A 15,102-nucleotide genomic window follows, 5' to 3' on the forward strand; every position below is an offset into this window, starting at 1 on the left:
GCTCTTTTTCCTTCCCACCCAATCAGCAGTGTGATCCCTCCTCCTTTCCCTACTTGGACCTTGGCCCTGTTTCTCTCCACTCTCTCAGCCTCTCACTTCCGCGAACGCCTGTTCAATTCTATTGTAAAAGGACTGAAGAGGGTTCGAAAAATTATTTAACCATTGTTTTTATTATGTCAGTCATCATTTCACATACTGGAAAGTTTGAAGAGTATTCTTGAACACTTTGTGCAGCTACCGCTTCTAAATTTTATCTCAATATCTATACCTGGAGAGTCTTTCATCTGCCACACATTTATGGAGCTTTGACTCTGGGCCAGGCACTTTTCCAGGCATTAGGAATAGAGCAGCTAATAAAGCAAAGTCTCTGTCCGCAGAGACTTACGTTCTGAAGTAGAGACAGACCAATGGACCAACATATATGATATGATGGTTGCTAGTATTGTTACCGGAGAGTGGGGATCCTTTCCCAGTGCATTGTCCAGGTTCTTGATGTCTTGAACAAAGAACTGAGCAAGACGGTGAAATACAGTAGAAAAGAAGTTTTATTAGAAGGGAAAGTACACTTACAGACGTGGAAGCGGGCCTGAGCAAGAGAAGTGTGGTTCAAAAGGCCTTGTAACAAAGCCTTTGGGGTTTTTATCCCTATTTGCTGTGGGTGGTTACTTTTCTTAGAGGAGTGGGCTTCCTTGATTGACAACTAAGATTGACAGGACTCGGTGATACATCATTTGCTTTCTGCGCATGTTTGTTCCCAGAATTCAGTCTGTTATAATGATATTAATGACTTCTGGGCATATGCATCATATTATAATGTGGTATAATGAGATTCAGGTGAGTTGAAGGTCATTGGGGCCTTCATTGCGCAGGTGTGAGTGACTGGCTTAAACTGACCTAATTTTCTGCCAAATGGTTTCTTTGAGTTAAAAAGTGCCTTTTGTCTTGCTTAATTGTGGGTAGATTAGGGCGGACCCCTTCTAGGATAGGATGACCTCATCGTCTTTGCAGGCAGACCTGAAACCCCCTAACTAATTTTCCTGCCTAACTCTAAGAGTCATGAGCCACCTTATTATTAGCATGAATGTTGAGGGACGGGAGGTCTCTTCTTCTGTATCTGCTTCCTGCTGAGAATGGCTGCAGTCCCTGCCTCCTGGGTTTTCATGGAGCTCTTTCCTTTCTGCTTCAGTCAGGGTGGGGTCTTGGGTTTTCTGCTAAAGTGCCACCTCAGTCCCTAGACAAGGAAAAGAAGATGCAAACTTATTTAAATTATATATCTATTAATTTCTATTATTGATTTGCCTGTTAAGTGAGTAAAGGGAAACAGGCTTGGTTAATATATTTCTTAAAGAGTAAAAAAAAAAAGACCTTTGGCCTAAAGTCCTCTCCCCTCTCGGATCCTAAGGGCCCTGTCTGGCCAAATACCACTTCTGCTAACAATGAGCTGATAACCCTTATCAGTAGCCAGAGGATCTGAGTCACCAGTTTGGGCAATTATCAGGATTTGAAGGAGAGGGCCTTTTTTTCCAAAGAAGGGAAGAAAATTTAACTAGGTTTACTAAAAAGATTAACTCTGCAAGAGATGTCCCATTTAATTTCCTGCTAAAAGATTAAGAATTTTACAAGTGATGTCTCTTCTCAGTATGATAAATGATATGTAAAGAAATGAAGCATGGTGAGGGGTTAGAAATTACTGGCAGAGAGCAGGGTACTCTAACAGATGAGGTGGTCAGGAAAGTCCTCTCCGAAAACAGTGGAAGAAGGAGTCAGGCGGCTAACTGGGGAGAGTCCAGTTAGACCAGAGTCCTGAGACCAGAGTTACCTGATGTGTGTGAGAATCAGTAAGGAGGACTACATGATTAGTCATGTAGTCACGTGTTGGCCATGACTAAGTCTTTACTTTTTATTTTGAGAAGAAAAAACTCCTTGAAGGTTTCGAGCAGGGGGATGAAGAGATCTAAATTTTCTTCTAAAGGAGTCCTGTACCTATTGTGTAGAGAATATATATGCTGTAGGAAGAGAAGAGTCAAAACTAAGAGATTAGGTGCAGCAATCCGTGAAAGAAAGAAAGGCTGGGATCTGGTTGGTAGTGGTGGCAGTGATTCAAAGTGGTGGCAGTGATTCAAAAAAGCAGAGCCAACGGAAAATGTTGGTTGTAAGGTCTTGGACATAACTACTTGAATAATCACATTCAAAGTAGAAAAACAAAACCATTTACAAACACGAGTCTTCATTGTTAAGCAAAGAATAATATCTAGTGGTCAAGGGACAGTGATATTAGTACATGGAATAGTCAAAGATAGGCGGGATGCTTGAAAGTCATCAGATGACTTTGCAGAACTTTTCATACTTCCATATTTATAAAAATAATAAAAAGATAGATATATTATTTCCCAACTAAAGAAAACCCTTGTTTAAATACCGTTTTGTCTGACAGGACCCCCGAGGTTCTTTCATTACTCTTAAAGAATGTGTGACTCCTGCCTTGCAGCCAGCAGTGCTAATAGCTCTCTCTGGGTGAATGAGACTTAAATAAACAAGAAAATAGGTTAACAAACATCACACAAACGAAATCTGGTGGCCAGAGGCCCATCGAAAAACACTGAATTGTGTGAGTCGGCTGGTTTGAAGGGTGGTTAATCCTTTAGACTTGAGCAGGTTGGTCCTCTCTGAGAGATGGATATCAGCGCCGGCTGAGTCCTGGCTAACACTGGCCTCACACCCAGGGATTGGCCACAGATCCCTGCAGTGGTCTAGAGAACTACCAGCTCTCAGCCTCAAGACCCTCCCAGCCCCTTCCCTGGCCACGCCCCCCGGTCACGTCGCCGCGACCCACCCCACTCTGACCACGCCCCCACGCCGCGCTGGTATCTTCTGCGGGCACGCTCCCTCCCCTTCACCGCCCGGGGCCGCGCCGGCGCACCGACCGCGTGAGCGACTTTGTGGGCGGGTCTTGCGCAGCCCCTGGCCACCCGCGCCTCCTGGACACGCACTTCCTGCGAGGCTTCGGTGTGCACCTTAGGCGAGCCGAACTTAGCTGAGACCAGCGCTGCCCTTCCAAGCCGTTCGCCATGGTGGATGAGCTGGTGCTGCTGCTGCACGCGCTCCTGATGAGGCACCGCGCCCTGAGCATCGAGAACAGCCAGCTCATGGAACAGCTGCGGCTGCTGGTGTGCGAGAGGGCCACCCTGCTGCGCCAGGTACGTCCGCCGAGCTGTCCGGTGCCCTTCCCCGAAACGTTTAACGGCGAGAGCTCCCGGCTCCCCGAGTTTATCGTGCAGACGGCGTCTTACATGCTTGTCAACGAGAACCGCTTCTGCAACGACGCCATGAAGGTGGCCTTCCTGATCAGCCTGCTCACCGGGGAAGCCGAGGAGTGGGTGGTGCCCTACATCGAGATGGATAGCCCCATCCTGAGTGATTACCGGGCCTTTCTCGATGAGATGAAACAGTGTTTTGGCTGGGACGACGACGAAGACGACGGCGATGACGAAGAGGAAGCTGATTGTTAGGCCCGGAGACCCTCGGGCCTCCAAGGGGGAGGGCCTCGCACGCCGCCACCTCGCCCCAGCCCCGCCCTGAGCAGTCGTGTACCCCCTAGCCCTCGGATCTTCTCCCTACCCCTGCCCTCGGTTCTCTCCCTCATCCCCAGAGTGCTTGTCTTTGTTCCAGGAATTGTGCTCCAGTTAGTTACCTGCTGCTGGGGCTGGGGGTTCGCTCTGAAGCGTGCTGTCACCCACTCTGGCCAGCCCCAGGATGCACCCCTGCTCATTTGGACTGAGTCCTGAGCCCCAGTTATAGGGCAGGTCCCTGTTACAAACTGGTCAGTCTATGCACAGCCCTGCCAACTGCCAGGCCTACATCTGCCCAGAGACTTCAGCTGCCACTACACCACCGTCCACCACACTTCAGCGACAGAACGCTGCCTTTGGAGCAAAGGACCAACCTAGAAAATGCCTGAGTTGCCTCCACCTTCTTGGACATTTATTTGGACAGTTCGCCTAGCCCCGAAGGGGCCCGCTCTTTCAACCTACTTAGTTCCTTATCTATTTCAAGAGCTCTCCCGTGCTTGCTGCAGAGGCCTAGAGTGCTTGGCAGCTAAATCGTAGACATTTCTTTTCTCCTATGCACCAGTTTTGCACAGCTGTCATTTCCCTTTAAAAATTGCAGCAGTCCCACAGATGTGCGCATTTGGACAAAAACACTAAAAACAAAAACGGGCACTTAGTCCAGCTTCTCACTACTACCTGGAAAAAGCATTTGGCGTTCTTTTCAATAAATATCGAGCACTATGAAAAAAAGGAGTGTCTTTTTAATGGTTAAGGGCTATCACTGGCCTCTACCACTCTCACTCTGACTCCCGTTATTCCTATTGAGATCAGGAAACTTAGTTCAATCCCAGTGTTCCCCATTGTCATCTCTAGGCCGCAGAGGACAGCTACCGCAGAGCTTCATAGGGATTCTGGTTCTCCTCTTACCATGGCATTTCTTAAAACCCAGGTGAAGGGAGTGTCCTCTGGGGCCTCCGGGGTGACATGGGTGGGTAAAGGGTGGATGAGCAGGTAGCACACTATTCTACACTGGGACACTTTTGAGAGTGAAAGGGGGCACTATTAACGATTAGACTGAAACAACAGGCATAAATCAGGACACAATGTTCCTATCTTCCTGAGCCTTTGGGTTCCTTTCTTAACACTGCCAGGGAAATTCTGCCCCTTCATCATCATTATTGCCTGTGGGGTGCTATTGAGTTCAGGCTTTAATTGACAATGGAGCATTCTTATGTTAATCCCCCTTTCAGGTGCTTGAGCTAACATTAAATCCTGGATCCTGAGTAAGTGCACTATAACAAATAGAGCCTAATCTCAATGCTTCACCCTCCTTGGGCAGATACCCTTAGAATCCTCACCTATACCTGTGGCCCAGATTCCTGTATATGGAAATTGGCAAGGTGCCTGGCTATCTCCTGAACCAGGCTTTCTATGGCTGTGCTATTCTGAGATCAGTGGGCCTGTGGGGGGGTGGGGAGGGGGAAGGCTCGGAATCATTGAGGAAGTGTGCTGGATGCCGAGAAGAATCTTCATACTTTTGTGAGGTCATTATCCCAGGTTAAGTTATTGAAATGTTAAATCAGAGAAGCTTGCTTGAGTGATTTGGGGGGGAGGGGCTGCCTCTGCCATCCAGGAAGGTTCATGAGGATTTGAGGAGTTCAGAGTTCTCATTTTCATCTCTATCTGCCCAGATGTACCATGCCTGGAGCCGGTTATACCTTAGGACTAATAATGAATTTTGATAATAAATTTCCTTATTGTTTAAGAAAACCGACCCTTTGAGGAGCAGAGCAAGCTCAGGGATAGTGGAAATGAGAGCATAGCAAGATCTCACTTATGCTTTAGAATCTGACATGAAGTCAAAGAGAAAGCCAGTTTACTTGGGGAACAGGCAAAGCCTGGGGCAGGAGTTATTTCTCAGGCCCAGGAAAGTTGTTTCCGGAGGGTAAGGACAGGGGAGGGATATAACTTTGCAAAGGAATTTGAGGCCGAAACTGGAGGTTGATGTGCAAAAGTGCACAGCAGAAAGCTAGGTAAAGGGCCCAGTGAAACCATAAATCAGTCATTCAAAATGATCAGTGGTCCACGTATACTGAGAGGAGTTAGAGATATGGTGGTAAACGAAAGGAGGTTTTTGTCCTCATAGTGAATCTAGGTTGTTACTTTTACTATGTCTTGGGCCAGAACTTGGAAGATGCCTAGCTACAGGTAAGGCCCACAAAGAGAATCCAGGCTGTAATTACATTTGGGAGTGACCTTTCAGGGTGGAAGTAGAGGAGATATACTCCCTATCGTCAAACTAAGTGAGCATGTGCTCTGTGGGGAAGTGATCTCTGGTCAGAGAGGATACCACGCCAAGGCAGCATCTGAGTAGCATCCATGAGAGCTAAGCTAAGGAGCTTGCTTGGAGTGTGTGTGTGTGTGTGTGTGTGCGTGTGTGTGTGTGTGTGTGGAATGGAAGAGCAGGTTCTCCTGTGAGTTGCAGAGGATAGTGTGAGAATCTGGATACTTTGGGACAGATATGCAATAAAAGCACAGATACTGGCAAAGGCTCTACCACCTAGGAAGGAATTCATGATAGTGCTGTAAGGCAGAATAAAAGAAAATGGTGAAGTAAATAACCATGTCTAAAGATAAACCACTTAGATGGAAACTATAAAGAGTGAGTGGAAATGCTGAAATAGCAAATATGAACATCAGACTCCTGAATTCTCAAAATCATTTAATCATGTCAAATCTACCAATGTATCTTTGGATTTCTCTAATCATTTAAATAGGTAAGCACTTCCGCTCATTTAGTGTTGCTGTGTTTTTCAGGACAGTTTATAAAGCAAGAAGTACATTACGCACATTGTGTTTGGTTGTTTTCTGCTGTTACAATGTAGTGAAAACCGCAATAAGAAAGTAGGCAGACTAGAGGAAGGCATCTTCTTGAAATTAATGGGATGTTTATTTTTTAACAAATGAAACTTTAAAAAAAATATAGATTTTTAAAGCAATTAAAACAAAGCTAATAAAAGTTTATCGATACAAAATGCTGAGAATGTTTTCCTCAATAGGTGATTAGGATGGGATAAATACAAGGCATGTTTATTATTTGCTTTGATATATGAATTTTGCTAAAGTAGTGTTAAAAGTATCTGGTAGTTTGTTTGCATCACAGAGCAGTTCAAGTATGTTATTCCCTATAGTCTTATGTTCACTTAGTTCTAAAAAGTGCTCGTAACCACTTACTTCCCTTAATGAAAATCTGATCACCACCCTTGCACTTTTTATCTTCCTGTCTGAAATGCCTGTGTTAAGATTTGTTCCTTTATCTTCAAATGTTCTATTGTCCAGAGACTTATTTTTAAACAATGTAATTAGCTTGGGATGGGAGTTGCTTGCTTGAAGTAATAGTTATGAACAGCATTGCAAGATTTGTTAGTGGAGCAGAAGCCGTCCCCTGCGTGAGTGGTGAGGCGCACTGCAAAGGGGGTTTTGGAATAGCCAGACAGCAAAGTTCGTGCCTCTCCTCCTTTCCCCTGAGGGCCTGGTATCTGAGCTGTCATCAATAAGGAATTATTTTTCCTTATCATAGTATCTATAAGATTAGTATACCTCCTCCTCCTCCTCTCTTCCTAAATGATAAATGATTTGATCAGAAAAATCGCAATAATATAATTCTTGTATTTTAGTCAAAGGCCCTATACAGTTAGTTTGACTGAATTTACCAGTCAGTTCAGTCAACCAGTCAGCTCAAAATTAAAAAGACAAAAAAACAAAGAAACTGCTACGTGACTGTTTATATGCCTTGTTTGAAATGTTTAGTTTTAAAACAATTAATACCAGTAATAAAAAGCAAAGGGAATTATATTTCAATGGTAACTGAAGTAATTGAGATTTTTTAATTTATCTGTTCTCTAGACAGAGAATTGCGCTGCTGTACAGGACTTTTATGACTACTCATTTGAATGTACACAGTTAAAATTTTAACATATACACAAATAGAGAATACAGTATAGTGAGCCTCCATAGACCTATTTCTAGAATCAAAACATACCAACATTTTGTTTCATTTATCCTTTTTCTTTCTTGTAATTTTTATGGAATATTTTAAATAAATCCTAGATAGCGTATAAATTCACTCTTCAAAACCAGTGTATTTCTCTATCAGATAAGGCTTTTAAAACAGTCTGTAATATCATCGCATGTACTGAAATTAATGAGTTCCTTGATATTTAATGATCTATATTCAAATAGCCTAGTGTGTTTAATATGTATTTTTAATTATTTGGTTGAATTACATTCCAAAAAATGTCAACATGTGGTTTATATACCTCTTAACTTTCTTTTAATTGATAACTGTTCCCTTCCACCCCTTTTCCCTTGCAATTTATTTATGGAGGAAACCAGGTCATTTCCTATGGAATTTACTATTTCCTATATTTACTTTATTTTCTTATCTTATCTTTGCCCAGTTTTCTCTTGGGTCATTGATGTTTCTTTTTCAGTTTTTTTTTAGAAGCTCGTTATTTATTAGGGATCTGTAATAAATTTTGTAAGTATATATGTTCTGTTTGTCATCTGCCTTTTTATTCATGATCTTTTAGGCTGTTGTGAAAATGTTTAATATATTTCAATTTTTCCATCATCTCCTCCAATTTTTGTGCTCCCCAATTTATTGTGTACATCCTTTTAGTGTTTATACCTTTAAATGGTATATATACCTCTTATTTTTCAGATACGAATAATTCATTTTGACTCTTAGCCATGGAAGATGAGGAACTCAACTTTCCCATGGCAACTTTGTAAGTTACATTGTTTCTATGTTGTCAGTGTTTGTAATATTTATATCTTTTCCCATGACCATAATCCCCAGGCGTTTTAGTCTTACTATATCAGAAAAATGAATTAAATAATTACTATCTTGTCCTATTCAATTTCTTTTTGTTAGCTAGTAGTTTTTTTTTCTTTTTGGTTGTTTCTTAAACAAACAAACAAACAAAACTCTCAGGAACTATATGCTCTGAGTTTTTGAAGGCAAATGACGGTTTACTTACAGGTAGAGTTCATTGGTCATCTTTTCTTTCATTGCTCCATCATTTGTTAGTGCTGAATGTTATTTTGTAGAAGTCTGAGGCCATTCTATTATTTTTCATGCATAATTGATGTAGCATTTTACTAAATTCCAGAGGAATGTTTTTTTTTTTATATTTGAGTAGGACATATCTAAGTGTTATTTATTCTTTGTCATTTTTTTATGGGACCTGGTATGACCCTTTAATATGTAAATTCAGAGCCTGACTCGTTTATACAAAGCTTTCTTAATTACTTTTTTTAAATATGTAATATGTATATACTGATATTTATGTTGATTGTTCTTTACTTGCCTGCTACATTTTAAATTTTCTCTGACTTTAAAATGTTTTCTTCATTTCTGCTCACTTTTATCAATCTTGTTCACTATGTCCTTTACAATGATTTCAGGAGTATCTGTCATTCTGTGTGCTGCTTCCAGTTTGGCTTTATTTCAGGGATAGTTTTGTTTTTCTTCTACTTCTTTGCTGAGTGCTGCCAGCTCGTGTTTCAGCTTCTGTTGATTCTTGCATATTCCTGAATTACATATTTCTGATTTGTTCTTTTGCTGTGTAGGTGTAATTTCTTTATATTTTTTAGGTTGATCATGATGTGATGTTATGATATGATATGATGGTGATATAAGTCGCATCTGTTTCCTGGCAATATTTTTCTATGCCATGTTATTGACCATTTTTTTACTGTTCATTCCTGTGGGTTTGTTACTAGGAACTGTGCAGTATCTCGTCTAATTCCTAGTAATGCTACTCTTCCTTAGTAAGGGCAGCTATAAGTCAGCTTTCTTCATCTCTTTCAGTCTGGCCCCAACAGCATTTTTCTGGCAGAAATAACTAAATGTTAGTGTCTTGTACATTGCGTACTTCCTGTTTTCCAGAGATGAGACAGTTCTGATCACCACTCCCACCCGTTTTTTGTTTTAACTTTTTACGGGTTATTTAAATAATACCCTCATGATTGCATTGTACCTGAGTGTACCTAAATAATTTTGACATTATTTTCAGAGTCAAAATTCTGTACTTTGTGTTTTCAACCCTGCTACTCAGTCATTCTAATGTCTCCATTGCCCGAAATAGTCTATATTCTTGGGAAGTGTTAAGCCAGCTTTTGAGAGGGATTAGATAAAAATCAGCTCAGAGAGAGGGGAGAACCCAAAAGGTGAATAACAAAATATTAATGACTTAGGATACTTTCTCACTACAGATCTCCCCCTGCCACCATATGTATTTCAAAAATAAGGTCAATTTTACTATTATTTTTTGGAACAACTTCTTATCCCCCTGTTTAGCAAGAAGTAAAATAGAGGGGTTTTAGTCATCTGTGGAGAAGAGGAGCTGCGTATGCCAAAGATCTGATTAATATTTATGTGGAAAAAAGAAAGAAATCTGTAATTCATTGGAAAAAGAGTAGGGAGGGTGAAATTAGTATCAGAAGATGGACCTTAGAAGAGATAAACAAGTGTATATGGAAAGATCGGTTGGCTGTGAGTTGAGAAGATAGTTCTTTGCACAAAGTTTTTGGTTCAATGAGAATGCGTCGATGACCAGCAAGACTTTGATTCCTTTTGTGGCTTTGCCATGGATTTACTCTGTCAAGTCCAGACAGCTTACTTGACCTCTCTGATCATAAACTTCCTTACTTATATCATGGGAAGTTATATCTCAGGACTACTATAATAAAAAAAAAACTACCTAGTACTTTATCTGATAGTCAATAAATGTTAACTCCATTCTCTTTTTTTCAATAAATATTATTTAGTAAAATAGGAATATAATATTGACTGTCATGGTAGGCTTATGTTTTCTGGTAGAAAGACACTGATTTTGGGGTACTTGCAGTGTCAGGAGAGAGGGTGCTCACATTAAAATAAACACAGTCATACCAGTGGAAAATTCACAAGAGTAGATACTAAGAATTAATTAACATGTGAACAGCATTTGACATTTTAAAAATCACTTTCATATTCATTTTAATTTTGTGGCTCACACCAACTCAGTGAAGAGGTATTTCTATTTACATTTTTAAAATTGAGGTATTGAGACTCAGACGTGCTCAAGGATTTGTTCACGATAGAAAATATCAGAATCTGGGCTAGGAATTCCCACGCCAAGTCCAGTGCTCTTTTTACAATTTCATGCTGCCTTTGAAAGTAACGCCTTGTTCAAGTTGCTTATCTCCCATGGACCCCTGCTTCCTGTTTTGTAATCCGAAGTATTTTCATTAGTGGGCCACTCTGCCAGTCCTTCTCTCATTTAACAACAAAATAGTCCTTCAACTGAACAACTGGCACTGTCCCCTCAACTCTGACCTTCTGTGATTCTCCCCATTTTGTAAAAACTCTGGAGTACTTGCATGAAACAGCTTGAGATGTGAGAAAGATGCTGGGACTATTCTCTTTTTTCTTTAACAGGAAAAACAAACACAAAGAAACAAACGAACAAAACAAAAAACAACTTAAATGTCCATCAAAGGAGATAGATAAATGAGGTTAAGTTATATCCTCACATGAGCTACTATGCAGGGGAAAAAATAATATTTTGTTTGTATTTATCAGAGGAAGTTCCAATAGGAAGTGTTTAGCATAAAAATAATTCACAAATACATGTAGAGTATGATGACATTTAAAAATATTTAAAAACCTATATGCGTATGCATGTGTGTCATACATACACATACAAAATGGGAAAAAAAAACCAGGAAGAAAAGTGCCAAACTTTTAACAGCATTTACTCTAGAAAGAAGAGTAGTTTGAAAGGAATCTTTGCTCTTTCATACTATACTGCTCAGTACTAATGTAATTTAAAACAATTAGAATTAATACTTACTCTAGAAAAGTTATAGTGAAAATGAAAAAAAACTGTTGGTACCACTATAAAATAAAGATAATTGATTTTATAAATTCTGTTATGTTACTCTAATTCTACTGAACAACTGATAATAGAACTCAGTTTTATCAGTGAAAACCATCTATACTCAAACATTTACTTTAGAGATAAGTCCGGTCAATGCAGTTAGACACAGGTACATTCCTGTAATACTTCTCCAATATGTCCCTTCCTGTTTACTCTTTCTTTAGTTCCAACCCCCATTGCTTGCCAGATTTATCCAAATGGACTCCAAGGTGACCTTTGTCCTTGTAGTCTCTTCCTTCTAATCTGTTTTCATTGCTGTTAGTGTTGTCTGTATGAAACCTAAACCTTATTTACCACTTTTTATCTAAAACCCTTCAGTGACCCCCTACTTTCAGAAACTATTTAAATTTCTGAACATTTATGTCCAGGTTACTCTTTGAAAATTATCTTTTTTGTTGAATTAGAATTAACATATGATAAAATTGACCATTTATGTGTACCGTTTAGTAATTTTAGGATATTCACAAAGTTGTGCAACCATCACCATTATCTGATTCCAGAACAGTTTCATCCTCTCGAAAATAAACTAACACATTAGCAGTTACTTCCATTTTTCCCATCTCCCTCTCCTTACCCCAGACCTAGAAACCACTAATTTCTGTCTCTATAGATTGCCTATTATGGACATTTCATACAAATAGAACCATACAGTATATGCTGTTTTGTGATTTACTTCTTACATTTAGCAAAATTTTTGCAAGGTACACCCATCAGGATTTCACTCTTTTTTATGGCTAAATAATATTCGATTGTGTGGATATACCACATTTTGTATTTCCACTGATCAGTTATTCATCATTTGTGTTGTCTCCAGTTTTTAGGTATTATGAATACTGCATCTATGAAAATTCATGTATAAGGTTTTGTTTCAACATCTGTTTTCATTTTCTTAGGTATACATCTAAAAGTGGGATTACTAGGTCATATGTAATTTTCTGTTTAACTTTCTGAGAAACTGCAATATTGTTTTCCAGAGTGACTGTACCATTTTATGTTCCCAATGGTATTATGTGGGTTTTACAATTTCTCCACATTTTCAGCAATATCTGTTATTGTTCATGGTTTCGATTATAGTCATCCTAGTTTGTGTGAAGTGGTACATCATTGTGACTATGATTTGTGTTTTCCTAATGATTAATGATGGTGAGAATTTTTTCTTGTGCTCATTGGCCATTTGTATTTTTTTTCTTGGAGAAATGCCCATTTTTAAATTGGGCTGTCTTTTTATTGTTGAGTAGTAAGAGTTCCTTATTTATTCTGGATACTAGAACTAATTATAATCGGATATATGATCTATAAATATTTTATCTCATTTGATGGTTTGTCTTCTCACTTTTCTGATAGCATCCTCTGATGTACAAGACCTTAAGTTTGATGAAGTCCAGTTTGTCTATTTTCTTTTTCGTGTATGTATTTTTGGTGTCATATTTAAGAAGCCATTCCCTAATACAGAGTCACAACACTTAACACCTATATTTTCATACTTCTCAGAGTTTTAAGTTTTAACTTTTTGATTTTGGTCTTTGATCTATTTTGAGTTAATTGTTATATATGGTGTGAGGTACTTAACTTCATTCTTTGACATGTGGATAGCTAGTTGTCCCAGCACCATTTGTTGGAAAGAATATCATTTTAAACCTATTGAACTGTCTTGGCATCTTTATTGAACTCAATTGACTATAGATGTATAGGATTATTTCTGGAATCTCAATTCTATTTCATTTAGCTATATGTTTATACTTATGTCAGCATCAAACTGTATTGATTACGGTAGTTTTGTAATAAGTTTTGAAATTGGAGAGAATGAGTCCTCCAACTTTGTTCTTTTTCTGAGATTTTTTTTGCCTATTTGGGGTCCTTTGCATTTTAATATGAATTTTAGACTCAGATTGTCAATTTCTCCAAAAACAACAACAACTGGGATTTGCCAGGGATTGTATTGAATCTGTAGATCATTTGGAGGAGTGTTGTCATAACAATATTAAGTCTTTCAACCAATAAACATGGGCTATCGTTCCATTTATTTTGGTCATCTTTAATAACTTTCAGTGATGCTTTGTTGTTTTTATTATATCTTACATTTATTTTGTTAAATTTATTTCTTAGTTTCTTCTTTTTGCTACTATTCCAAATAGAATTTTTTAAATATCATTTTCAGATCTTTTGTTTTTTATTAGTATATAGTCATACACTTGATTTTCGCTTATTGATCTTATATCTTGTATCATTGCTAAATTTGTTTCTTAGCTCTAATATATATATATTTTTGTGGATTGCTTAGGATTTTCTCTATATGAGATTATGTAATCTGCAAATAGAGATAGTTTTACTTCTTACTTTCCTATATGAATGACTTTTATTTCTTTTAATTGCCTAATTTCTCTGGCTAGAACGTCTAGCACAATGCTGAATAGAAGTGGTATTAGCAGACATCTTCGCCTTGTTCTTGATCTTTAAAGGAAAGTTTCAGTTTTTCCCCATTAAGTATGAAGTTAGCTGTGGAATTTTCATAGACGCCCTCTATCAAGTTGAGAAAATTCCCTTCTACTCCTAGTTTGTTGAGTGTTTTTACAATGAAAGGATGTTAGATTTTGTCAAATGTGTTTTCTTTATCTGTTGAGATGATCATGTGGTTTCTATTTTTTATTCTGTTAATGTGGACTATTACATTGAATGATTTTTATATATTGAATCAACCTTGTCTTCCTGAAATAAATCACACTTGTTCGTGTAATATAATTCTTTTTTCACATTGCTAGATTGGTTTACAAGTATTTTGTTGAGAATGTTTGTCTGTATTAAAAGGAAAAATGACATATTTTTTTTCTTGTAATGTCTTTGGTTTTGGTATAAGGGTAATATTGGCCTAATTGAACGAATTGGGAAGTTTTCTACATAAATTTCTTTGTACTTGCTTTTTTCACTTAATTGTAAATTTGAAAGTAATTCTGCCAATTCATACATACCTTCTTCGTCATTGTGCAGCAGCATAATTAACCCTATAGTTTTGCCATAGTTATTCAGAATTCTCCTATGTATGGTCCTATGTACAGAAAATATTTTCTTATTACAAAAATAAATTTTACCATTGATAACAATATGCATGTTTTATTTTGCTTCGTTGAGGTATACCTTTACAATAATTTCCTGGGAGGATTGCTAAATCAAAGGGTAAGGGCATATGTAGTGTGTCAGATATTTCTAAATTCCCTCCCTTAGTGATTTTGCCATTTTTACATATCCATCAGAAATGGATGAGACTGCCTGTTTTTTTGTAGCATGACCAGGATAAGGGCTATTTTGAATTCCTGACTCTCAGTTTTAAAAATGGTATTTCAGTGTAGTTTTAATTTGCACTTCTCTTTTTGTGAGTGAAGTATTTTTCATATGTTGAAGGCTATTTTTATTTCTTTTTTTCCAAATTATCTTTATACCTTTTGACCATTTCTTCCAAGTTCTTTTCCTGTTTTTTATCTCTTCATCATTTAAAAGTTCTTTATATACTTGGGAAATAGCCCTTTTGTTTATGGTATAAGTCACATGGATTTTCTCCCAGTTTTTCATTT

The 15,102-nt window shown here is 38.4% G+C and overlaps 1 protein-coding gene and 1 long non-coding RNA gene across 2 annotated transcripts in view; both read left to right on the forward strand.

Annotated features, from left to right (window-relative positions):
* Nucleotides 1-2,922: 2,922 nt before the first annotated feature.
* Nucleotides 2,923-4,878, forward strand: LDOC1 (LDOC1 regulator of NFKB signaling). Its single transcript, XM_016128166.2, has one exon. It carries the CDS (start codon nucleotides 3,069-3,071, stop codon nucleotides 3,507-3,509), a length of 441 nt encoding a protein of 146 aa, XP_015983652.2. The 5' UTR covers nucleotides 2,923-3,068; the 3' UTR covers nucleotides 3,510-4,878.
* Nucleotides 4,879-8,276: 3,398 nt separating this feature from the next.
* The window catches only part of LOC107501726, a 108,153-nt gene continuing 101,327 nt past the window's right edge, over nucleotides 8,277-15,102 (forward strand). Inside the window, exon 1 of the long non-coding RNA XR_001594858.2 lies at nucleotides 8,277-8,338. This is a non-coding gene — a long non-coding RNA (uncharacterized LOC107501726). The remainder of the gene's footprint in view (nucleotides 8,339-15,102) is intronic.

This window comes from Rousettus aegyptiacus, unplaced genomic scaffold, assembly GCF_014176215.1.
Source record: "Rousettus aegyptiacus isolate mRouAeg1 unplaced genomic scaffold, mRouAeg1.p scaffold_m13_p_9, whole genome shotgun sequence".
Classification (NCBI taxonomy): domain Eukaryota; kingdom Metazoa; phylum Chordata; class Mammalia; order Chiroptera; family Pteropodidae; genus Rousettus; species Rousettus aegyptiacus.

Excerpts from the sequence above, each read along its gene's own strand:
- LDOC1 (XM_016128166.2), top strand. The coding sequence starts at position 3,069 with ATGGTGGATGAGCTGGTGCTGCTGCTGCACGCGCTCCTGATGAGGCAC.